This window comes from Pleurodeles waltl, chromosome 9, assembly GCF_031143425.1.
Source record: "Pleurodeles waltl isolate 20211129_DDA chromosome 9, aPleWal1.hap1.20221129, whole genome shotgun sequence".
Lineage (NCBI taxonomy): Eukaryota > Metazoa > Chordata > Amphibia > Caudata > Salamandridae > Pleurodeles > Pleurodeles waltl.
Genome location: NC_090448.1, coordinates 419124661 through 419150879, shown reverse-complemented (window position 1 = coordinate 419150879; position 26219 = coordinate 419124661). Strand labels below are relative to the sequence as shown.

Sequence of the window (26219 nt, the reverse complement as noted above, 5' to 3'; positions counted from 1 at the left end):
CAAACCACTTAGGGACCCCTGGCCTAGTGTAGTATGTAGAGGGTCGCTGGGAGTGTAACATAACACTAAGGGTGTCCAAGATACCCCACCCCAAGACCCTGAAAAGTAGGAGTAAAGTGATACTACTTTCCCAGAAACACACTAAACTCGTGATAGGAGATTCTGCAAAGACCACAACAGACTGCAAAGCACTGAAGACGGATTCCTGGACCTGAGGACCTGTAAAGGAAGGGGGCCAAGTCCAAGAGTCACGAAAGTGTCCAGGGGGGGCAGGAGCCCACTAAACCTAACAAGGTGCAAAATGGCTGCCGGGTGGAAGAAGCTGAAGATTCCGCAACAACGAAAGGTGCCAAGAATTTCTCCTTTGTGCAGGAGATGTCCCACGGAGTGCTGGAGGATGCAGCGTTGTTTCTTTGGTGAAAGACCGCAAACAAGTCTTGCTAGCTGCAAAGGTAGCGGTTGAAGAAAAAGGGTCCTGCCCGGGCCCAGGAAGGTTCAGGAGGTCGCCACTTGGAAAAGAAGACAGAGGGGGCCCTCAGCAACACAGAGAGCCCCCACACAAGAAGGCAGCACCCGCTGAAGTACTTGAACACGGGTTCAAGAAAACTGAGCATGACGGTCGTCTCAACACTACAAAAGAGGGTCCCACGAAGCCGGTGGTCAACTCAGGGAGTTGAGCAATGCAGGACGGAGTGCTGGGGACCTGGGCTAGGCTGTGCACGAAGGATTCCTTGCAAAAGTGCACAGAAGCCTTAGCAGCTGCAGTTCACACAGCACACAGGATTACTGTCAGGAGAGGGGAGGCAAGGACTTACCTCCTCCAAATTTGGACAGTTGGACCACTGGACAGTCTGGGTCACTTGGGCCCACCACCTGTGTTCCAGGGGCCACGCTCGTCAGGATGAGAGGGGTCCAGAGTACCGGTGATGCTGAAGTTTGGTGCCTGCTGGAGCAGGGGGAAGATTCTGTCGACCCACAGGAGATTTCTTCTTGGCTTTCAGTGCAGGGTGAAGGCAGACAGCCCCCAGAGCATGCACCACCAGGAGACAGCAAAGAAAGCCGTCAGGATTAGGCTCTACAATGTCGCTGGTAGCATTCTGCTACTTTGTTGCAGTTTTGCAGGTGTCCTGGAGCAGTCAGCGGTCGATCCTTGGCAGAAGTTGAAGAGGGAGATGCAGAGGAACTCTGGTGACTTCATGCATGTCGTTATCTGAGGAAAAGCCCACTGGAGAGACCCTAAATAGCCCTCTGAGGAGGATTGGCCACCTAGTCAGGTAAGCACCTATCAGGAGGGGTCTCTGATGTCACCTGCTGGCACTGGCCACTCAGAGGCCTCCACTGTGCCCTCACACCTCTGGATTCAAGATGGCAGAGGTCTGGGACACACTGGAGGAGCTCTGGGCACCGCCCCTGGGGTGGTGATGGACAGGGGGAGTGGTCACTCCTCTTTCCTTTGTCCAGCTTCGTGCCAGAGCAGGGACAGGGGGTTCCCTGAACCGGTGTAGACTGGCTTATGCAAAGAGGGCACCATCTGTGCCCTTCAAAGCATTTCCAGAGGCTGGGAGAGGCTACTCCTCCCCAGCCCTTAACACCTATTTCCAAAGGGAGAGGGTGGGTGTAACATCCTCCCTCAGAGGAAATCCTTTGTTCTGCCTTCCTGGGACTGGGCTGCCCAGACCACAGGAGGGCAGAACCCTGCCTGTGGGGTGGCAGCAGCAGTAGCTGCAGAGAAAACACCCGAGATAGCTGGTTTGGCAGTACCCGGGGTCCCTAGTGGAGCCCCGCGGATGCATGGGTTTGGCACCCCAATACCAGACTTGGCATGAGGGGACAATTCCATGATCTTAGACATGTTACGTGGCCATATTCGGAGTTACGATTGTGAAGCTACATATAGGTATTGACCTATATGTAGTGCACGTGTGTAATGGTGTCCCCGCACTCACAAAGTCCGGGGAAATTGCCTTGAACTATGTGGGGACACCTTGGCTAGTGCCAAGGTGCCCTCACACTTAGTAACTTTTCACCTAACCTTCACTAAGTGAGGGTTAGACATATAGGTGACTTATAAGTTACTTAATTGCAGTGTAAAATGACTGTGAAATAACATGTGCGTTATTTCACTCAGGCTGCAGTGGCATTCCTGTGTAAGATTTGTCTGAGCTCACTATGGATGGCAAAAGAAATGCTGCAGCCCATAGGGATCTCCTGGAACCCCAATACCCTGGGTACCTCAGTACCATATACTAGGGAATTATAAGGGTGTTCCAGTAAGCCAATGTAAATTGGTAAAATTGGTCACTAGCCTGTTAGTGACAATTTGAAAGAAATGAGAGAGCATAACCACTGAGGTTCTGGTTAGCAGAGCCTCAGTGAGACAGTTAGGCACCACACAGGGAACACATACCTATAGGTCACAAACTTATGAGCACTGGGGTCCTGCCTAGCAGGGTCCCAGTGACACATAACAAACATACTGAAAACATAGGGTTTTCACTATGAGCACTGGTGACACAGTTAGTCACTACACAGATACACACATTCAGGCAACAAACTATTAGCACTGGGGTCCTGGCTACCAGGATCCCAGTGAGACAGGCAAAACAAACTTGCATACATGTGAAAAATGGAGGTAACAATCCAGGCAAGATGGTACTTTCCTACAAGCTGGCTTTGGAAGCCTTTCTTCCCTCTATCAAGGGAAAGATGGTGCCCCTGTTCCCCAACAACACTACAGCCATGTAGTACTGCAACAAGCAAGGTGGGGTGGGGTCATAGAAAATATGTCAAGAGGCTCTGCGCCTTTGGATGTGGCTGGAACAGCAAGTTATATCCCTGGTGGTTCAACATCTGAAAGATTCTCAGAACGCCATAGCACACAAACTCAGCTGACAATGACTAGCGGATCACAAATGGCATCTCCATCCGGAGGCGGCGCAAGATCTCTTTCAGCAGAGGGAGTGCCTTGGTTAGATTTGTTCATCTTTGAAGAGAACCGACGTCAGCAGTTTTGTGATTCGGAGTTTCCAAGGCAGCATACACTCAGAGACTCTTTTCGTCTCAAGAGGCATTGAGGGCTTTTGTACTCCTTTCTGCCCATACCACTCCTAAAAGCCTACTCTGTAGACCTGTTCTCATAAAAATGAAGAGGTTTCTTTTGGGGTCTGAACTGTTCACACCAATAGCCCTTGTAACCAGTTCCACAGCTTGCCAAGACTTTTTGTGGGTCCAGAGGACTGGAAGAGTCTGAGGTTGCAGAGGTGTAAGGAAATGCCTTCCTTGGCATGGTTACCCCGTAACTTTTTGCCTTTTGTTGATGCCAGTTATGATTGAAAGTTTGCTGGGACCCTGCTAACCAGGCTCCAGCACCAGTGTTTTTTACCTTTGTTCCCACAATTGGCACAGCCCTGGCACACAGATAAGTCCCTTGTAAATGGTACCCCGGTACCAAGGGCCCTGTGGCCAGGGAAGGTCTCTAAGGCCAGCAGCATGTATTATGCCTCCCTGGGGACCCCTCACTCAGCACATGCACACTACCTCCCAGCTTGTGTGTGCTGGTGGGAAGAAAATTACTAAGTCGACATGGCACTCCCCTCAGGGTGCCATGACCACCTCTCACTGCCTGTGGCATAGGTACGTCACCCCTCTAGCAGGCCATACGGCCCTAAGGCAGGGTGCACTAAGGCAGGATGCACTATACCACAGGTGAGGGCACAGTTGCATGAACACTATGCTCCTACAGTGTCTAAGCAAAACCTTAGCCTTAGACATTGTAAGTGCAGGGTAGCCATAAAGAGTATATGGTCTGGGAGACTGTCAGTTACGAACTCCACAGTTCCATAATGGCTACACTGACATCTGGGAAGTTTGGTATCAAACTTCTCAGCACAATAAATGTACACTGATGCCAGTGTGGGATTTATTGTAAAATGCACCCAGAGGGCATCTTAGAGATGCCCCCAGAATACCAGTCCGACTCTTAGTGCTAGGATGACCAGTTTCTGCCAGCCTGCCACAACCAGACGAGTTTCTGGCCACATGGGGTGAGCGCCTTTGTCACTCTGTGGCCAGGAACGAAGCCTGTACTGGGTGGAGGGGCTTCTCACCTCCCCCTACAGGAACTGTAACACCTGGCGGTGAGCCTCAAAGGCTCATGCCTTTTGTTACAGCATCCCAGGGCATCCCTCCGGCCACGGCCCCCACTTTTGGTGGCAAGGCTGGAGGAGATAATGAGAAAATCAAGGAGGAGTCACCTACCAGTCAGGACAGCTCCTAAGGTGCCCTGAGCTGAGGTGACCCCTGCCTTTAGAAATCCTCCATCTTGAGTTTGGAGGATTCCCCCAATAGGAATAGGGATGTGCCCCCTCCCCTAAGGGAGGAGGCACAAAGAGGGTGTAGCCACCCTCAAGGACAGTAGCCATTGGCTACTGCCCCCAGATCTAAACACCCCCTAAATTTAGTATTTAGGGGCGACCCTGAACCCAGGAAATCAGATTCCTGCAACCTGAAGAAGGAAGAATGACTGCTGGCCTGAAAGACAGAGACACCAACTGACTTTGCCCCAGCCCTACCGTCCTGTCTCCAGGCTCAAAGAACCTGCACAACGTTGCATCCGACGGGGACCAGTGACCTCTGAGGACTCAGAGGACTCAGAGGACTGCCCTGAACCTAAAGGACCAAGAAACTCCCGAGAACAGCGGCACTGTTCAGAACCTGCAACAACTTTGCAACAAAGAAGCAACTTTTAAAGAGACTCTCCCTTCCCGCCGGAAGAGTGAGACTTCACACTCTGCACCCAATGCCCCTGGCTCAAGTTCAGGAGAACCAGCACGGCAGAGAGGACCCCCAGGCGACTCCAACGACGTGGACACCCTGAGTCGACCTCCCTGCACCCCCACAGCGACGCCTGCGTAGAGGATCCAGGGAATTATCTTAGAAAAGACAATGTCCCAAAGACATAACAGGTATAACATAAAAATCTCCCCATTTTAGCAATCTATCCAAGTCCTTATGTAAAAAGGACCAAATTTGAACCTCAGCCAATCAGAGAGTATCACCCTTTAGAACCCTCCTGAGAGAAGCTCCAGCACCTCAGATTTTCTACTTCACGTCGTGCTAGGGAGTCTCTGCTCAGTTTGTTCTTGTGGAGGAAGATTTTCTTACTATATCTAAATTCCTTTTTGCTCATTGGGTGTCTGTGATTTTCACTCATACTTTCTGAAGCCTGTTGTACCAGCAAGGTGTCTGACAGAGAGAGAAAAAGTCTCTTTAGAGCCTGCAGCACTTGAAAAGGCTCCATTCAGAAGACCCTCATACAGATTGTATATATTGCTTCTATCCTGAACACTCTGCTACTGATTGTAAGGTATGTCGTACCTTTTCTTCAAAGACTTTGAAGGATAGAGAGGGGAGGTTGTTGATATGGCTCCAAAAGCTTAAAACAAGAAAAAACCCTGTCTCGGACTCTGACAGTGAGGCGTCTTCATGGTCTTCTAGGAAGTCACGAAAGAGGCAAAGATCACCTCATTCCGAAAAGGGTTCAAAACAACCCTCAAAGACTTTTTAAAAAACCTCACAGGGGTCTGGTGAAGGCCGCAGTCTCTCATCCTCACCTCAGGAAAAAAGATCGTTCTCTAAGTCCATGCATCGACCTTCAACATCAAAGGAGGTACCAAATCCCTCCTCAGAGCCTTCTACACTCCCCCCGAAGGTGTTGACGGTGTTCAGAAAGCCTTCTTGAGCTTTGGAAGATAGACCGTTGATGACGATTCCACCGTCGACGAGGTCATCGTCGTCGACTCCATCGTTGACGAGAAAGTACACAGCAGCTGCATTAGTGGCGGCAGTGGCGACGACAGTAACCAGTCTATCAATGGTGACTTCTTCCTTGTCTAAGACATCCACAGCGACGGTGACAAAATCTGAACCGTCGACGTTGAAGATCAGGACGTCGACGATGACGGTTCTGACGACGACTCCGTCGAGTACACGATTGACGACGAGAATCCCTACATCCACGCTGTCGTCGACGACGGGAGCACTAGGTTTATCGGAGAGGACTCTGTCGACGAAGAGAAAAACACAATCTGTGTCTGGGAGGGGAGATATCACTCCAGGAGCTACATCCCCAAGCAAGGTTACACCATTAATCCCTACTCATCTTCTGGGGGAAGATTCGGATGATGATGGGGCATTTGGAGCAGTCCATAGCCCTTCACAACTTCATGTAAAGTGCCAAGAGGATAAAGAGGAATATTACCAACAATATTATTCTCCTCAGCGACAGCAGACTTATGTACCAGAGGACATGGTTTGTGTTCCGAGTTCCCTTATATCTGATCTACAGTTTATGCTGTCAGATTGCAAGAGGAGATTTCCATCAGCGCTACAATTGGAAATTCAAATGGCACCTCCTCCATCAATACCTGCCACTCCAGTGCCACAACCTAGATCATCCCCTAGATCGACCAGAAGTACCCCGCAAAGGTCTTTCATGCAGGTTACTGACTCTTCGGATGAAGAGAGGGAGGAAGGAGAATTGCAGGACAACTCGGATTGGGACAACTATGTATTGCCGACACCGTCTTCTCCATCGCCTACTCAGGTGGATTCTTCCCCAGGAGATATTGGGGGTTTCCATAATTTGCTTGAGAGGGCGGCAAAGAGATTTGCGCTACCCATGCCATCCAAACAGATGGATTGTTTCTTATATGACTTTGAGGCGCTGTATCAAGAGTGTCTGCTCCATACCGATAGTGGGCTACATCTGAGAGGAAGGTCTCAAAGTAATGAAGAATCCAGCTACGGTGACAGTCTTGCCTAGGTTGGGCAAAAAGTAAAAGGCCCCAGAGGACGCCCCTGCATGTCTTGTGAGTCACCCAAAGTCGGACTCCGTTATCACCCAGGCAGCGCAGAGATGTTCCAAAACCCCATCAACGCCACTTTCAGCTTCTCCAAACAAAGGGGGGAGGAAGACTGGACAACATCGGGAAGCGTTTCTCTTCCATGTCTGGCCTAATAGTGAGGGCAGCAAATTCATTGGCAATCCTGGGGAGGTATGACAGACAGCTGTGGGCTGATATTGCTCCATATCTGGATTACCTCTCAGAAGACTCTAAGGCGGAGGTGAAGAAAATCCTCTTGGAAGGTGAGCGCACCTCGGCAGAGGTGATAGACTGCGCTGTGGATATTGCAACAACAGCCTTTCGGCAGCTAGCTGGTGGAGCAGTGCTGCGGCGTCAGGGCTGGCTGAGGGCAACTTCCTTTTGTCCAGAGATTCAGAACAAAGTATTGGACCTCCCTTTTGATGGAGAGGCGTTGTTCGGCAAGCATGTGGATGAGGCCTTGCAAGCCATCAAATCAGACACAGACACCGCAAGGTCCTTTGGGACTCTTCAATTTTAGAGAATGCCTTTTCGTGCCTCCAGAGGTCAGGGAGTCTCGACATATCAGGGGGGTTACCAACGTTTTTGTTTCCCCTCCAATGCTACACAGCAGTTTCAACCTCAATATTCCCAAAGGCAACCACCTCAGGCGTCCTATAACCAGACCCCCTCCTAGGGGAAGACCGCATCAGGACAAAGAGACAGCCAGACGTCAATGACAAGTTTCAGGCTCCGGCTACAACCTTACCACAGAGCCAGAAGATAGAAGGAAGGATATCACACTTCTACAAGAAATGGGAACAAATAACATCAGATCAGGGTTTTAAACATTGTTCGATTTGGCAATACTTTAGAGTTCATTCAACGCCCACCTTCTTGTCCTCCTCATACCTTCTTGGAGAATCATCTAAAATAACTCCGGCTGGAGGTCATGACCATGCTCAGAAAGGGAGCGATAGAGAGAGTTCATTCTACTTAAAAAGGCAAAGGTTTTTACTCTGTTTCTTTCTGGTACGCAAAAACTGGGAATCTTCGCGTCCCATTCTAGATCTCAGGAACCTAAACAAGTACCTCAAACGCCAAACCTTTCGCATGGTCACATTGCAAGATATTCTTGTCCGCATGAACCACTGGGATTATATGACGTCTCTGTATCTACAGGATGCTTACTTTCATATTCCGATTTCACCTGCCCACAGAAAATATCTCCATTTCGTGGTAGCCGGCAGCCACTTCCAATTCAAAGTGCTTCCATTCGGATCGAAGTCAGCCCTCAGAATCTTTACAAAGTGCCTAGCTCCGGTAGCGGCTTCCTTGAGAAAGAAAAAATGTAAAAAACATTTCTACTTATATGATTGGCTAATAAAGGCGTGGTCATCTAAAGCAGATCGCAACTCAATGTTGGCTTGCATAGCATTATTCGACGAGCTGGATCTCACTCTGAATCAGAACAAGTCAAACATCTTGCCAACAAGAGTGACAACCTTTTTAGGTGCAAAAATCGACACCATCAAAGACAAAGCTTTCCCGTCAGTGGAGAGACAAGTGAGACTCGTTTGTCTAGCAAGCAGAGTTAAAAAAAAGTATCTTTCTGTATGCACCTACAAATCGTTTCTGGGGATGATGTCTTCTTGCATACAGTTAGTCCCTTTATGTCACCTAAGAATGCGTCCCCTGCAGGAGGAATTGGATCTTTTGTGGATACAGAGTAAATCCTCGAATGGTTCAGGCGCTCCACTGGTGGAAAGACCAGCAAAACATCACAGTAGGTCTTCCTTTCCTACCGCTTCGGCCTCCGTTGGTCATCACCACGGATGCTTCCCTAGAAGGGTGGGGAGCACATCTTCAAGATCTTCAAATCAGTGGGAAGTGGAACAACTCCATCCAAAAGTATCATATCAACGTCCTGGAGTTCAGAGCGATCTCCCTGGCCCTGCAGGCTTTCCTTCCCGAGAATAAAACACACAGCAGTTCTCATAAGAACGGACAATACTGCAGCAATGCATTATTCAAACAAGCAAGGGGGAACAAAGTCTCTCCTCCTATCTCGGGAATTGCAGACTATTTGGGATTGGGCCATTCGAAATGGCATCAGTCTATGGGCAGAACATCTGCCAGGAAGACACAACGAGACGGCAAACACTCTCAGCAGACTGACGTCCACCTGTCACGAATGGAAGCTGAACCAGGCGGTGCTCGACCAGGTCTTCAGGAGGTGGGGAAAGCCCAAAATGGATCTTTTTACAACCCTGCAGAACACTAAATGTTGCTATTACGCAAGTTGGGCTCACCATCGGGGCTCTTGGGGGAATGCGTTTTCGATGGCATGGTGTGGAATATTTGCCTATGCTTTTCAAGAGTACTTGCAAAGATCAAACAGGAGCATTGCAAGCTCATCCTGATAGCTCCGTGCTGGCCCCGCCAACATTAGTTCTCGGAACTCCTGTTCTCGGAGGCGACTCACATTCCGCTGAAAGTGTCACCACAGCTCTTGACAAGGAACGGGGGCCAGATTTTGCATCCGGACCTCAGATCACTCAAATTATCGGCTTGGCTCCTGAACACAATGACTTTGTCCATTTAGACATTCGCCCTCAGTGTCGGGATATCTTGGCAAAAGCCAGAGCAGATAGCACCAACAAACCATACTCTAAAATGGAAGAGATTTTGTTTGTGGTGTCAGAAGGAACAGATTAATCCACTACTATCACCGCCGGAGCGAATACTGCCCTATCTCCTCCATCTGGCGTCTACAGGCTTGGCGCATGCATTCAGTAGGGTGCACTTGGCGGCGATATATCGCTTCAGACGTTCTCCTACGTCTCCATCTCTGTGGGCTTCTAGACTAATCAAACAATTTCTCAAAGGGCTCTTTCGACTTTTTCTGCCGGTAAGGCCTCCTCCACGGTCTTGGCAACTTAACACGGTTCTCTCACAGCTTATGAAACACCCATTTGAATGGATACAAAGAGCAGATCTGAGGCATTTATCGTGGAAAGTGGCTCTGCTACTAGCCCTTACTTCTTCTAGACGGGTCAGTGAGATCCATGCGTTCACCATTCAAGAGCCTTTCCTCCAATTTAAACAGGATAGTGTCATACTTCGCACGAACCCCAAGTTTGTTCCACAGGTACCATCAGACTTTCACATTAACCAACCGGTGGTTCTGAAATCTTTCTTTCCGAACCTAACATCTCCGGCAGAGAGAGCTCTGCACTCGTTGGACATCAAAAGAAATCTAAAATTTTACTTGGAAAGGAACAAGAATCTTAGAAAGACTACTCAATTATTTGTGGCATATAGTACTCCTAGGAAGGGACAGGCCCTTTCCAAGAGAAGTATAGCCAGGTGGATAGTAGCTGCTATAAACTTTTGTCACCAAGCAGTGGGAAAGCATTTACAATCCTCAGTAAGGGCACATTCTACGAGGACTGTCTCAGTGTCCATGGCACTGTTTGCGGGTGTACCCCTGCAGGACATTTGCAGAGCAGCCACCTGGAAGACTACTCACACGTTTACAAAGCACTATTGTCTGGATGCCCTTCCTAAGGGAGATGTAGCGGTTGGTCAGGCAGTACTGCGACATCTGTTCCAGTAACGGTGAGCTCACATGGCCTCCCTCCATCCTTCTTTCTATTACGCACATTGCATGGTTTAAGTTTGCTATGTTTCATTTGCATATTTTCCTTTTATCATATAAGTATGTGTAGAAATGAATGATAGTATATGTACAGAGGATAATGTTGTTCATGCTATTAAGAATAGCTCAGTAAGCTCTGATTAAGTTGAAGGATGTAGAATCAAGGCAATGTGCTCTGAATACTGCTTTATAGTCTGATTCAAGCATGTGAATCTATGAAAGTTCCAATACTAGAGTAAGAAAATAAGCTACTTACCTGTAACTATAGTTCTCCAGTATTGGAATCTTTCATAGATTCAAATGCGACCCACCCGCCTCCCGGGGGGAAGCTCACTTTCAATATCTCTCAGGAGGGTTCTAAAGGGTAGTACTCTCTGATTGGCTGAGGTTCAAGTTTGGTCCTTTTTACATAAGGACTTGGATAGATTGCTAAAATGAAGAGATTTTTTATGTTATACCTGTTATGTCTTTGGGACATTGTCTTTTCTAAGGTACCAGGGACTCCCATCTCGACGATGGGGAATGATTCAAGCATGTGAATCTATGAAAGATTGAAAGATTCCAATACTGGAGAACTATAGTTACAGGTAAGTAACTTATTTTCTTATTGCCTGTGTGTGTGTACAACAAATGCTTAACACTACCCTCTGATATGCCTACTGCTCAACCACACTACCACAAAATAAAGCATTCGTATTGTCTAATATTGCCACTATCAACCTCTAAGGGCAACCCTTGGACTCTGTGCACACTATCTCTCACTTTGAGATACTATATACAGAGCCAACTTCCTACAGGGGGAAATTTGTGTGGAGGAAACCATCTTTTTGCCATGGTTACCCCCACCTTTTGCCTGATGTCAGTGTGTTTTGACTGTGTTTACTGGGATCCTGCTCACCAGGGCCCCAGTAACTGTGCTCTCCCCTCTGAATTTGGTTGTCCCTCATTTGTTTACACCCCACAATTGGCATACTCGTCCCCCCATATAAGTCTCTAGTATATGGTACCTAGGTACCCAGGGCATTGGGGCACCAGGGGTTCCCCATGGGTTGCAACATGTATTATGCCACCCATGGGAGCCCATGCAACGTGTCTCTGCAGGCCTACCATTGCAGCCTGCGTGAAAGGGTGCATGCACCCTTTTCACTACAGGTCACTGCACCAGGTCACTGTAAGTCACCCCTATGGCAGGCCCTCCTAGCCCAGAGGGCAGGGTGCAAGTACCTGTGTGTGAGGGCACACCTGCATGAGCAGAGGTGCCCCCACGAACACCAGCGCCATTTTTCTGGACTTCCTGAGTTCGGAGAAGCCCTTTTACCTCTGTACTGGACATAGGTACTACCTATGTCCATCTACATAATGGTAACTCCGAACCTGAGCATGTTTGGTATGAAACATGTTGGAATCATACCCCAATACTGTTTTGACAGTATTGGTTGTATGATTCCATGTACTCTGGGGACTCCTTAGAGGACCCCCAGCTTTGCTCCTACCAGTTTGCAGGGTTTTCCCAGGCAGCCTGCGCTTCTGCCATCTACAGATGGGTTTCTGCCCTCATGCTGCTTGAACAGCTCAAGCCCAGGAACGCAGAACAAAGGATTTGCTTTGGGAGAGAGAGGCAACACCCTCTCCTTTTAGAAATGGGTGTTACATGGCTTGGGAGGGGTAGCTTCCCCAAGCCACTGGTATGCTTTGAAAGGCACATTTGGTTCCCTTCTAGCATAAACCAGTCTGCATCGGTTCAGGGACCTTCAGTCCTTGCTCTAGAACGAAACTGGACAATGAAAAAGGGAGTTACCACTCCACTGTCCATCACCACCACAGGGGTGGTGCCCAGAGCTCCTCTAGGTGGCCATTTGGTTCTGCCATCTTGAATCTATAATGGGCAGAGGCCTCTGGGAGTATCTGAGTGGCCAGGTCAGGCAGGTGACTTCACATCCCCCTCCTGATAGGTGGTCACCTTGCTAGGTGAACAATCCCCATTTTGGGGCTATACAGGGTGTCCCTCTTGGGTGGGTTCTCAGATTCGACTGCAAGATTCCAGCAAGACTCCTCTGCAACATTTACTTCGACTTCTGGCCATTGGAACCGCAACTGGACTTCACAGGAACCTACAATTTGCAGTTCCAGCGACGACTTCGTCCTGCACCATTGTTTCTCGGACTCCTTCCAGCAACTGCAACATTTCCCCGGCTATGCATCATATGAGGGCAGCAAATCCTCAGTCTGCACCAAGAAGCAAGAAGGAATCTCCCTTGGAGTGAAGGAGTCACTCCCCTGCATCAACAGGCACCAACTGCAATGATGATCAGCTGCATCGGTCCTCTCTCCTGCAACTCTGTGTGGATCCTGCAGCACGACGGTGGCCTTGAGTGGCCCCCTTGATCCCCTCTACCAGCTGTCCAAGTTTGGAGTTGGTAAGTCTTTGCCTCTCCTTGCAGGACACTACCCCTGTGCACTGCGACTCTTGCAGCTACCAAGGCTTGTTGGCTCTTCTTCTGAGGGATTCTCAGGCTTCGTGAAGCCCCAGCCTCCAGCACTCTTCTCTACAACGCGTGGTCTCCTGCCTGCTACTCCAGCGGCGTGGGGCTCCTTTCCAGGTGTGCTGAGGGGCCTCACTGCGACTCCTGTGCCTGCTGCTTGCAAGTTGCCTGTGGGGGCTGCATCCATGACTTCTTGCTCTCCTGACTGCTGGGGGTCACTCACCTGGGACTCCCGGCCTTCGGTCGAGTTTCTTCACATCTTCCTCGTCCCCAACAGCTCTGCAACTTCTCTTCTGCAACGCTTGGTTTTGCCAAGGCTTGCTGGTGGTTTTCCCACACCACTGACGGACTGCAACTCTTCTTCCGACGTGAGACATTGGCTGCATTGCTTCTACAACGCATCCTCTGCTCCTCTGCTGCATAGCCGACTCCTGGTCCTCACCATTGACCTGGTCCTGCACCTCCAGAAGGGTGGGTAGTGGCTCCTGACCCAACTGGAAACTCCAACTGGAAGTGGACTTGGTCCCCTTCATTTGCAGGTCCTCTTCTGTCTAGATCCATCTTCTGTTTCTTGCAGTCATGCTTGGGTCTTGCACAATCCTTTCACAAATTTTCTCTGTGGGTTTGGGAAAACCAGGTACTTACCTCTTCTCTTCTGGTCACTGGGGGGCACTCTGGTACTTACCATTTGGGGTCCCTAGTTCCTCCAGGCCCCCTCTACAGATTCCACTTACCCGGGTGCGGGTCCATCATTCACATTCACATTCCATTTTTTTTGTATATGGTTTGGGCTCCCCCTAGGATCACTATTGTCTATTGTTATTGCACCGTTTTCTATTACTTTCTATGATCATTCTTGACAACTAAGGTGTATATAATATTGTGTTTACTCACCTGCTAATAGAGTATTGCCTATAGTGTATTTTAGAATTTGTGTCATTAAAATAAAGTACCTTTATTTTTGTAACACTGTGTGGTTCTTTCATGTGTGTAAGTGCTGTGTGACAATAAATGGTATAGTATGAGCTTGCATGTCTCCTAGATAAGTCATAGCTGCTCATCCACAGCTACCTCTAGATAGCCTGGCTTTCTAGATACTGACTACACCCCACTAGTAGGGAATTCCTGGACATGGTATAGGGTGATTACACCATAATGCTCACCACACACCAGGCCAGCTTCCTCCATTGTGGCCTTGTGTAACGATTGTAAGTTTGATCCCCGACCCAGCAGTGCTTTGTGGCCTGCACAGTTAAAGGATATATGTTTTTCCTGTTGTTATGAGATGTTTAAAAGGTTTGACACATTTCCACCAAATCCCTTAATTACTCCTCAGTGAGACCCTAAATTGATAGAGCCTCACGTTTCAGATGTGAATGCCATTCTAGACCATGCACAGTTGTTTCCTATGGCTCTGTATCATCAAAGAAGATTTTTTTTTTATCACACTCTCTTGCATACCATGTTAGTGAGCAGTAGGTGCTGGCAGTGCACTTTCCATACTTCATTTTATTGCCTGGCATATTGGTGTTAAAGACTTGGGCTTTCTTTCTGCTAAATTTGGTATCACCCTTCCACGTGAGTCAATCAGTCACCCCACCCCACCTTTCCTGCTTTTTTCTGTCCCCTACATCCCTCACAAGAACTGGAGAGGCTCCATGTGTTTGACTTAAGTAAAGCCTTCAGTCTTTAGATTGAGTGCAAAAAGGAATACAGTGTAGATCAGCTATTCCTGAGCTTTGCTGGTGCCAAGAAGGGGAAGGTGGTGCAGTATCAGGCCTTGACCAGCTATAAAACATGCTAAGTCCTGGCCAAGAAGGAACCACCCCCACCCCTAAAAGGCTGGCTAAGAGTTTCTTCTGTGTGAGCCAAAGCGGCCTTCATAGCGTTGGCAAAGGGTGTTCCTATACTAGACATCTACCAGGCTGCTGCATGGGAGTCTGTGCATGTGTTCGCAAAGCACTACTGCCTCAACAGTCAAGTCCAGAGAGAGGGCCATTTTACATGCTCAGTTCTACTGGAATTGTTAGTATGAGTCTGTTCCTCAAACATCCATCTTTGTGAGGTTCTGCTTGGTTTATATTTTTTTAAAGTGGGGAATCTATGGTTAGAAATATCCATTAGAGGAACTCTCTTTCTGGTGGATACTTTAGCTAAATTCAGATGCCTCTGTCCTCGCTCCTCCCTGTTCTTTGGAGGGGCCTCTTGCACATGTTATAAAAGGTCCCCTGTTAGATTTGCCAAACTGCCACTTCCAGTGTGTCATGGTTGATCGACATCTGAGGGCAAGAAAGAGTGTAAGCAAAAACTGACATCATCTTACAAGGGTTGTGCCAATATGCAGCTCTGCACTGCAGAAGGAAAAGTTGCATACATGTAGCCATAGATCTGATAGAGACTTCTAGCTGCAGATTCCTTACCTTAGAATTCCCTGGAGTCAGCTTCGAATCCGGAATTTTTCTGCTGAGCAGTACCCTGCGCGTGCCGTTGGGTGGCATCGTTCGGATCCGCGTGCGTCGTCCGGCTCCGCGTGGCATCGTCTGCATCGTTGAAGCCGTCTGTGACCTCATGGTCTTCCATGAAAGCACCACCCCGGCGCACGTACATCAGTTCTTTTCCTTCCACGCCACTTAAGCGCAGATCCGTAAAGAGCTACCCTTTTTATTCATCGATTGTCGAGGTTTTTCGCTTGATTGTTTGAATGCGCAATGTCAGCAGTTTTGCGCATTGGAGTTTCCAAGGGGGCTATCGCTAGGTGACGCTTTTCATCATGAGTGGAGTTCAGGCCTCCTGTACGCCTTTCAGCCCATACCACTTCTGACTAGAGTTCTCAAGAAAATCAAGAACGACCAGGCCCAAGTAATCCTAGTGGCTCCGTATTGGGCACGAAGAGTCTGGTATCCAGAGCTTCTCAAAATGACCGTCAGTCCTCCAGTCCAGTTGCCTCTTCGGGAGGATCTTCTGTCACAGCAGCAGGGGAAGGTTCTCCACCCGAACTTTCAACTTTGCGGCTTCATGCTTGGAGGTTGAGCGGTGGAGTTGATGGTTTATGACCTCCCTCCCGAAGTCTGTGATGTCATTCTGGCAGCCAGGCGTCCCTCTACTAAGTCAATTTACACCTGCCGGTGGAAACGTTTTGTTTCATATTGGACAGAGAGGTCTATTGATCCTCTTTCTTCTTCTCTTTCTAATATCCTTCTGTTTATTCTATCACTCTCCCAACAGGGTTCCTCCTTAGGGACTCTTAAGGGCTAGCTTGCTGCCTTATCAGCTTTTCTACGCTTGCCCGAGCAACCATCTTTGTTTAAGTCTCCCATTGTACAGAGATTCTTAAAAGGGCTTGTGCATATGTTTTCACCTGTGCCTTTTGTGATACCCCAGTGGGACCTTAATCTAGTACTCACTTTTCTGATGTGTACTCCTTTTGAGCCTTTACATAACTGCCCTCTCCGGCTGCTCACTATCAAAACAGCCTTCTTAGTGGCGATCACATCTGCCACGAGAGTGAGTGAGATGCAGGTTTTATCATCGAAACCGCCGTATCTCACGATATATACTGATAAAGTAGTCATCAGAACTCGTGCCTCTTTCCTTCCCAAGGTGGTGACCCCTTTCAATCTGGGTCAAAATATCACCCTGCCCACCTTCTTTGCGCCACCGCATCCCTCTAAGGAAGAGGAGCGTTTCCATTGGCTGGACTCAAAAAGAGCGTTATCGTTCTACCTTGACCGGACAAAAGAGTACCGGGTGGACGACCAACTCTTTGTGGTGTACGTTGGTGCAAAGAAGGATTGGGCAGTACAGAAACAATCCATTTTGTGCTGGGTTGCTCTCTGTATAAAGTTTTGCTATGTTTTGGCTAAGAAGCTGCCTCCAGAGGGCTTGAGGGCTCACTCTACCAGAGGGAAAGCTGCTACCACTGCGTTGACTCGTGTCATGCCGTTACTTGACATCTGTCAAGCGGCAACGTGGGCTTCCTTGCACACGTTTGCAAGACACTATCCCTGGATAGCCAGGTGAGGAGAGGGGGGCATTTTGCCTGCTCGGTCTTGCAGGACTTCCTGTTGTGAAGTATATCCTTGCGACCCACCACCAGGAGTTATAGCTTGGGTATCTATTCTGAGGTAAGGAATCTGCAATTAGACGTCTCTATCAGATGAACAAGTTACTTACCTTCGGTAACTAATTATCTGGTAGAGACTCTATTTAGCTGCAGATTCCTTACACCCACCCAGGCCTCCCCGCTCTGGGGACATATACATCATGTTTTCATATTTTTCCCTTTCTCAAGGGCATGTCTTTTTCCTCAAACAATCAAGCATAAAACTAAATACTTGTTGGTTCTTCCATGACTGCGCTTCTGGCGTGGGAAGTTGTGGAAAAGAACTGACATACGCGTGCCGGGGTGGTGCTTATATGGAAGACAGTGACGTCACAGACGGCTTTAACAACGCTAGGCGGAGCCGAGCGATACATGCGGATCCGAACGATGCCACCCGACGGCGTGCGCAGGGTACTGCTCAGCAGAAAAATTCCAGATTCGAAGCTGACGCCAGGGAATTCTAAGGTAAGGAATCTGCAGCCAGATAGAGTCTCTACCAGATAATTAATTGCCAAAGGTAAGTAACGTGTTCTTCTGCATAGTAGGAATCTTCATTGAAGTCATAAATACCCTCCCTTCTCACCGGCTGTCTGATAAATTAATATCCTGTGCATTCCGTAAAAGAGAGCTGACTCCCAGGCAAACTGCCACTGCAGTGCATTGTCGGAAGGGTTCTCTCTACAGTTCACAAAGGTGCAAACCTTATTTTCAAGTTTTCAGTATTAGCCTATCAGGCTGTTTTTTTCTATAATGCTGACTATGTTAAGGACAGCCTTTTGTATGACAATACTTTTCAGTAATTAAAAAGGCCCTTTTTCCACTAATGTTGGTACTACAACACTAGAGCATTTCAAGGAGAATACATCACTGACAGTCTACACTGCAACGTGAAGAAAATGATTCCAGTGATGAACACTATCAGTACATTTTTACAAGAGCTAAAGATATGTTAAAGAAGGTGTTCCCGGGGTCCGCACAGGCAGCACAGATTTATTTTAAGTTTATGACTTGAATGAAGATCTCTACGATGCAGAACTATGGCTACAGGTATGTAACCTTTCCTTTCATATCACAATGTGCAATTAATCCTTATTTTCCGCCTTTATTTTAGAAACACTCCTTAATAGGCTTTTTGCACATAAATACAGTGTACCTGCTTTTTACACACCTAATTGTCAGGGTGGGAGAAACCCCTCTCTCATTATAATATTAATTAGAGCAAGCAGTAATAGTATCACTCATTTTTCATATCTTACCACAGCTATCACTTGTTAACTACACCTGTCACGGAGCAGCAATGTTCAAAAGTAGCTTTAGTGGGCTAAATCAATACACTGTGTGTAGAATATTTTCTTGTAAACAAAGTATGATGCAAAATAGCATGTGTTTCCAGGTTTAATTGCCCCACAGGCTTAATTCTGCTAGTGATCAAAGCAGTAGTATTACTCCAGAACCCTAGCATTTTCTTCCTAAATGTATCCTCAACGTATTGACATCCTTTCGTTTGAATGATCCACATATCTTCGTCCAGTAGAGCAGTGGTTCCTAACCTTTTGACTTCTGTGGACCCCCAGTAATCGTTACTGGAACCTGGGGACCCCCAATGAATCATTTTTGCAGTCACGGCCCATCGCGTAGGGTTCACAGACCACCAGGTGTCTCTGGACCACAAGTTAAAAACAAGCATTTGCAATGCGACGGGTCTTGGGTTTGCTCATGTAAGAGCTGATCGCGTTGTAAACTCTTAACCCGACTTTTCACCTATCGGGCAAAAGTGTATTTATGTACACAACCCGAAAAAGTGAATTCAAGTATGTAAAGCGCTCGACTTCTGCCAAGCGAGATCGCGCTCTAAATTAGAGAAAAAAAAAGTCCACGAGCCCGATGGAAAACAGCGAGCCTCGCATGTTTTCTGTACTTGGTCGCTGCGCTCGAGGAGGGCTTGCCACCGGAAAAGGCATGACATATGGGTGCCTTCGACTAATGAAAGCAAGAAGATTTTATTAGGAAAGCCCACGAACCAATAAAAAGCACTGATGTGAAGTTGACAGGGCTCGAGCCCTTTTCTAAATACTAAAGAGTCTCCCTGCGTTACGCATGCGCGAGCGCATGCAACGCAGGCTCGACCCTAAAAATCACTGCCCTAGAGAATTGTTTTGTTCCACATAGACGCTTGAAAGCTGTGATTGATATGCCTGGTAGTCATCATTGCGGCATAATGTAGCCTACTATTTAACCAATGATTTCCTAGTTGTTTGTCTGATGTGTTGCCGCAATGTGCTATTTTGCAAAATTTGTTAATTAAATCTTTGAGTGTGGGTCGAAGTAGCGACTTTATGCGGATCTCATAGCTCAACCATATAAGGTAGCTCATAATTGTTTTTAGGTTTCGCCTGCCCAGCGCTTGCGCTGTGCTTGTGAAATCTATTGTTTTGAATATATCTTAAAAGGGGCTTCGCTTATCAGTATCCTGAGGCCCAAGTACTTATTCCAGTCCGCTTTAGTGGGTGGAACTTTTTTCTTAAGTTAAGGCTGCACAGCGTTTACTGTTTACCAGTACTTATCTTAACCTGCTGCATGCATTTACGATACTTATCTCCTACTAAAACTGCATTTCTGGCCTGTTTATGACAGAATATATAAGCGCATTGTGTGGATGTTATTAGGAAACACTTGATAAATGAACTGGTCTTTGCTGTTTTCTTTATTATGGGGGTTGTTGCATTATCGACTCGATATTTCATTGAATAATATTGTGCATTTTCAAAGCGTTACCGTAACCCACAGTCTGAATTGCCTGAAATGCAATACAGGGCTAAATGAAGCCAGCAGTAGCTTGATACAAATCTCTGGATGGTAATTTGTGTCATTAGAGGACTACCTTAATTTAAATTGCCTTTTTGGTACAATAAGTGTTTGCATTTAATGTAATTTCCCTTTATTATCAGCATTCTCAGTTCATTATACCTTAAATGCACTCCCGGAAATTGTATAGCCTGTATTATTATTATATATATTATTTGTACACAATTGCGTAAGCAGCTGGAAGATTTTAAAGGACAAAGGTACATTTAAGTCTAGGTGCCCCCCTAGGTGATCTTGGTCAATTCACACTGTTTAAGCCCCATTCACTGTAAGACTTCAGGGACTGCTAAACTATAAGATAAGATCTCTTCCCACAAAAAAGGCAGACGCTGCTAACAGTATGTGGGAATGCTTGCTTTTTATTCCTTTGTTTGGTAAAGCAGATGCTTTAGACTTGGAACGTTTGTGGTATTTCTGTTCATGCCTCAGTACCTTTCCTTGCACGTTGTAGGCATTGTAGGATGATTTTGACAACGTAATCTATTTGATCATTGTGATCAAATTGAAAATATTGTAATAAACATTGCACGTTAAAAATAAAGTTAATATACACGACGTACTCTTCGTGTGTATGTAAGGTAAAGCCGAACAAAGGGATTTGCAGTGCTTTACATGAGCACGGTCCGTGGTGCTCTGAAGGGGTATTTTAACAATTACAGTGCCTGACAACTGCCGCAGTCTTCATGTGCCTGTTCTAAAAGAATTAATTGAGTTATGTGATTGCAGGCTGTTCCTTCACTAGGGCAATGATTTCAATAGTGCAGCAGGTGCAGTGGCACTGGCCCCGGAAGTTGTCAGAACTCCACTAACCACTGATGATTGCTATGTTTTACTACTAAACAGGCAGTCACAAATGCAGTTACCTTGCAGTTTAGAAGGGTCTTAATTTGAATGGTGGAGAAGTTGCAGCGGCACCGGAGCCAAAAGTTGCATTAACTCCACTACATACCAGATATTGCTATATTCTACTACTAAACAGGCAGTCATAAGTGTAGTTATCTAGCAGGCAGTAGGACCATGATTTCAACATTCCAGCAAGTGCAGTGGCACAGGGACCTAAACCTTTAGGCACCCAACTAAAAACAATGATTGCTATATTTTACAGATAAACAGGCAGTCACAAATGCAGTTATCCTGCAGGCAACAGGGTCATGATTTCAATGGTACTGCAGGTGCAGTGGCACCGGGGGCCAAAAGTTGTCAGAACTCCTCTAAACACCAACTATTGCTATATTAAGTAGTAAACAGGCAGTCACAAGTGCAGTTAGCCTTCAGGCACTAGAGTCATGATTTCAATGGTGCAGCAGATGCAGTGAAACCAGGGCCCAGAGCTCTAGGAATCCCTTTAAACACAAATATTGCAGTATTTTACTACTAAACAGGTGCAGTTACATTACAGGTGATAAGGCTATGCTATGAATGGTGCAGCAGGTGCAGTAGCACTGGGCCCAAAAGTTGTCAGAACGCCTCTAAACATATAATATTGCTATTACATCAATTAATTCTGTTATTTCCCTCTTTAATTTCATTTTTCAAAATTTGGTATTATTTGCCCCCGCTATACCACAAGTGACAGCACAATATATTGCCTTTTTGTACATAAACAAGCCAGAATATTTTAACAGACTTTCTGTATCTCATATTGTACAACTACTCAGCAAGCTACAACTTACAACAAAAAACAGCTAATTGTTAATCACATAGGCAGAACGTAATGCATTCACTAATACTTGTTTTGTTAGACCCTCACCCACTCTATTAGTGGTATGCTTCATCATTGTGTCTCATCCTGGTCCCTGAAAACCAGGATGGGCTCGACCATTTTCCAGGTAGCACTTCAGATAATTTCCTACCAGGGTCTTAGGATAAAGATACTTCGAAACACCTAGGCATCATTTTATTATTGGTGTTCCTGGTATTATAATAAGAAATATAAATGGGGGGGGGTTGGAATAGTTGTACATCCTATAAGAAGTAGAGACTTTCAGCCCTACACTACATGGCCCATGGGATCCTCGGCTTTTCAGCTGGGCTAATGCAATGTAATGCCCCGGAATCAATGTCCTGTAAAGTCAGTCAATTCCGACTAACTAGAATCAGTCAGGACATTGACAACACTTGTAAACATAATCATGCAACATACACAGGGCTCGATCACCCTTTCTCCAATGACTTGATTATCTTGGGTCCTGTATAGAAATAATAATTAAATACATTGGTATGGGGCAATCAATACACTTTTGTAGTGCTCTCTTGTGTTCACCCCATTCAGTGATCACACAGCACCCTTAAAAAAATCGTGCTTGCTACTACTGAGTAGACGTATGAAAACAAACAAGATACAGACTATGGCCATGCGTCTTGGAGTACATCCATGATCATTAGCCTGTAACATTGCACATTTTGAGTTAATAGCACGTACACTAACGTGATGTGTCGTACACTCAATGTCCTTACCCTGAATTCTAAGAATATGTATGTCACACAGGAGGAGTGAGCGACACGCCCTGTAGTCATACACTAAGGTATCATGTAGAAAGTTATACCATATCCGAAACTTACAAGTCTAGAACCATAATAATTGTAGTTATCCAAGTATTCACCTCATCAAGGGTGCCTGTTTCCTGCCGCACCTATTCACACCTATTCATACCTCGTCCCCTCCAGAATAATAAGCGGGAGAGCAAACACCGTCTGTTTGCAAGGAATCAACCAAAACGCTAACTTCTGTGGGTAGTCCACGTTAGAGGGTGTTGAGTGTGAATCAACATGAATAATTTTTGGGACTGTATACTAGACGTTGGAATGTGTGTTTGGCTGGCAAGTCTCAACTTGCCATTCAGATTCTGAAATGTTTCTCTCTAAAAGTGTAAATTTGTATTTGAAAATGGTTTTGATGCATGTGTAATAGTTCTATACGTTTTCTCATTTTAAAGGAGGAAATGAAAAACTGGATCCGAGCCATCGCCACTTCGGCCTCTGAGCATGCTGAAATTGCCAAATGGGGCCAGTCCCTCCTCACTACCTCTTCCACGGATGAAAGCAACCTGAAGCGGGAGTCTGATCGCAGGCCTAGCGGTTCAGGAAAGAAGAAGTGATTCTCAGAAGAAGGAGACTTCAGAATAGCATTAAAAAAGAGAAAAAAATGGGCAGGTGTTCTCTTTGTGCCTGGAGGAGAAACCCATGCAGAGCCCAGAGAAACGGAGTGAAGTCCAGGTTTACATCACAATACATAGACTCTTTCTTGAGAAATGCATTTCAGTTAACCAGTGCCCTTTTATGTACGGAGTCTGTGAATGAGTACAGCCTGAGCATGTAAAGGGAAATCCGCCCTGTTCCAGATGTGTTCCCAAGGTATATTGCAGATCTTCCTTAAAGACAAGGCAGCTGTGGGGCCATGATGCTTCCAAACCTCAAAATGTACCACAGCTACACTGGCAGGATCATCTTATCTGCTGGGACAGGATAAACTCCAATTCACTAAGGATTAACACACCTCCCTCAACCAACAATATGTACTAGAGTGTCCTGCCTTACTGATTACAGAGTGTGTTTCAGCCATATGAACTGTGGCAACATCATGCAACACAACAAATCCATCCACCTAATCAAGGTTCTGAAGCTCATATGGAGAGTTAGACCTGCAGGAAATTATACTAGACTATGCTTTTTGCTACTCCTCCAGTCTCTTAGAATACTTTTCAATGGAACAGTTTTTTGTTTCTATTTTGTGTAAGGCATGAGGTTGTTTGGAGTGACGGAGCAGAAAAAAATACTACAGACAATAAGGAAAACACAAATTGAGGGGTATTTCAGGGCTAGGGAGGTGCAACCAAGATCTTGTTAACTCTTCAGCCATTAGCTCCTCTGGTTACTTTTTTAAAATGTGAACCTTGAATAGAATATGAATATTTACTATATTTTTTATTATCATTATTGTTTATACAAGACACAAATGAGCATTATAAATCTATAGTTTTCATGGAATAATGTTCTTGATTTAAAATATGGTGATGACATTGGAGGTGGACAATAGATATTTTATTGTAGTTGACTGGTCATCACTCAATAACATTGAAGAATTTTGTCTTTTTAATGTTCTTTTTGTTAAAAAAGTATGCAAATTTTAAAATTGGGAGGAGACAAGGAGAAGAAGGCAGGGAAGGAAGTGAAAGCAGAATGCAGAACAGGAAGGGGATGGAAGGCTGGAACGTAGAATGGAGGTAAAACTGGGAGATGGGTTTATAGTCTAATACACAGAATAAAGTGCCCTCACCATGAGTGTGATAAAGGCTGTAAACTTAAAGAGCAGCATCTTGTGAATATATGGATCCCGTAAGTGAAGTTTCACAGCGTGAATATACAATGGGGGTGTTATTCTGTATATTTCATTATGATATGTGCATTGTTTTCACAGGCGATCTGGTATTTGAATTATTTAAGTTATAATTTTATTGAAACCTTAGATTCACATCAACCTATAACTCCTGTTTTTTGGAGTTCTTAGTTGTGAATCAAAGGTCTTATCATTTTGCACAACATCCAGGTCACTGCGGGGGGAGGGAGGTTCGAATGGAAGACGAGTGACAGGCAGTAATGCAGGGCACAATTGCAGTGTAAGGTCCCTTGGTTCCCTGTGTGATTATGCAATAAGATGTCTAATGAATAGCACATATCCCAGCTGTAGGGCTGAACTGTTCCTCAGCCAGGGTTTGCTAGGGCTGGGCCAGCTAGCTGATAGGTTTGTGAATATTTCATGAGATGACTAAAGTACTACGAGATCACAATTAGTGACTGATTGCAGATGAGTTAGTAGTTTTAAGATATCATTAGAGATGAAAAGCCACTATGTGACCAATCAAAGTTGATAATGATACCTTGTTACAGTTTTACAAAGAATAAAAGAATGGCATCATGAAAATTGACCAGTTAATTGTTAAGGAACTAAAACAGACTTGTGTCTCTGTTATCAAGACTACCAATTTTCTGGTATTCAGCAAAACAGTCTTCATGGTATAGCAAATACTTCCACCTTATTGTTCACATAGTCCTCATTTTATTCAAAATTGAAAGATAAAGAGGTTCGCAAAATATTGATGGTCTTTCTTGTTTACTTCAAGTCGAAATTAAATCATGTATAGATTGACTTTTCCATTGTACAGTATATCATATCATGCTACACAGAGTGCCCTTTTTTGCACAAGCAATAGAAAAAGATTACGGAAAGATGAAGCAGGATAATATAGTATATGGCCTAAAAAACATTCCATTTTGTTTCCTCATAAAACTCGATGATGTCATCAGATGCTACCACGCAAAAGACATGGGTAAATGCCCTTAAGAAAAAACGCCATGCAAAAGACATTTTTCAGGATTACAGTATGAAGTATTTTTTTCATGTGTATTTTCTGGAGAGATAAAGAAATCTGGCTGCTCTTTTAGCGCATGATAAACCAGAACTTGAAAGGATAATCTGATGGCGTGTGATGGGTAGTAGGCGATGAATACTGGGATTGCCAATTGCCAAGAATTATATTCATGCGGTTCAGCAGCACTTCCACACCTCAAAGTATTTAATGCTACCCATGTGCCCAACAATGTTTTTGACAGGTTTATAGATGGTTTTGTGTACAAAGAAATATGCAAGCAAAGAACGTACTTTTTGTTAAGGGCTGCTCACTTTCTTCCTCCCTATGGAAGGGGACGTGATGCAACAAAGCTGATTAGGCTCAGTGGAGGTTATAACAGTCTGTATTGGAACTCTTTACTTGCTCTCTTGCAGTAGCCCCCACATGTGCTTGGGAATAGCCGGCAGAGGAAGTAGCAGGTACCAATAGTGCTACAGGTAGCAGGAGTTGGAGCCCAAGCCAGCATGAGGTGTCTAAAGAACTCCAAGTATAAAATGCAGAATTCAATATTCAGATGCATGCAGCATGAACACTACAGCCCTCCATTCAACCAAACCAACTGTCAATAAAACTGAAATTCAAGTACATTTTTTAATGTATTTTATTAAGGTGGGTTTTAGTTCTCATGTCATAAACGGACACTAATGCTGCTTTAAGTAATTTCAAGTATGTAAGAGATCTGTGAGCGGGGTCGCTCAGAGTTTTAGTAATCTAGTAGAGCAAACTATAAATTAACATACCTAACAATCATTCCACTATGTTTAGAAGTCTAAATTATTCGTCCTAGGGTCTTCATTGAAGTTATAAATGCTAAATAATTTACCCCTTGCCTGTGCA

The 26219-nt window shown here is 45.7% G+C and overlaps 1 protein-coding gene across 3 annotated transcripts in view; it reads left to right on the top strand.

The window, feature by feature from the left end:
* The window catches only part of SPTBN4 (spectrin beta, non-erythrocytic 4), a 1652494-nt gene extending 1626532 nt beyond the window's left edge, over window positions 1–25962 (top strand). For all 3 annotated transcript variants that reach the window (XM_069207217.1, XM_069207216.1, XM_069207218.1), the window contains one exon: window positions 22911–25962. In XM_069207217.1, the coding sequence (XP_069063318.1) occupies window positions 22911–23072 (162 nt within the window). In that variant the 3' untranslated portion in view covers window positions 23073–25962. The remainder of the gene's footprint in view (window positions 1–22910) is intronic.
* Window positions 25963–26219: the final 257 nt, after the last annotated feature.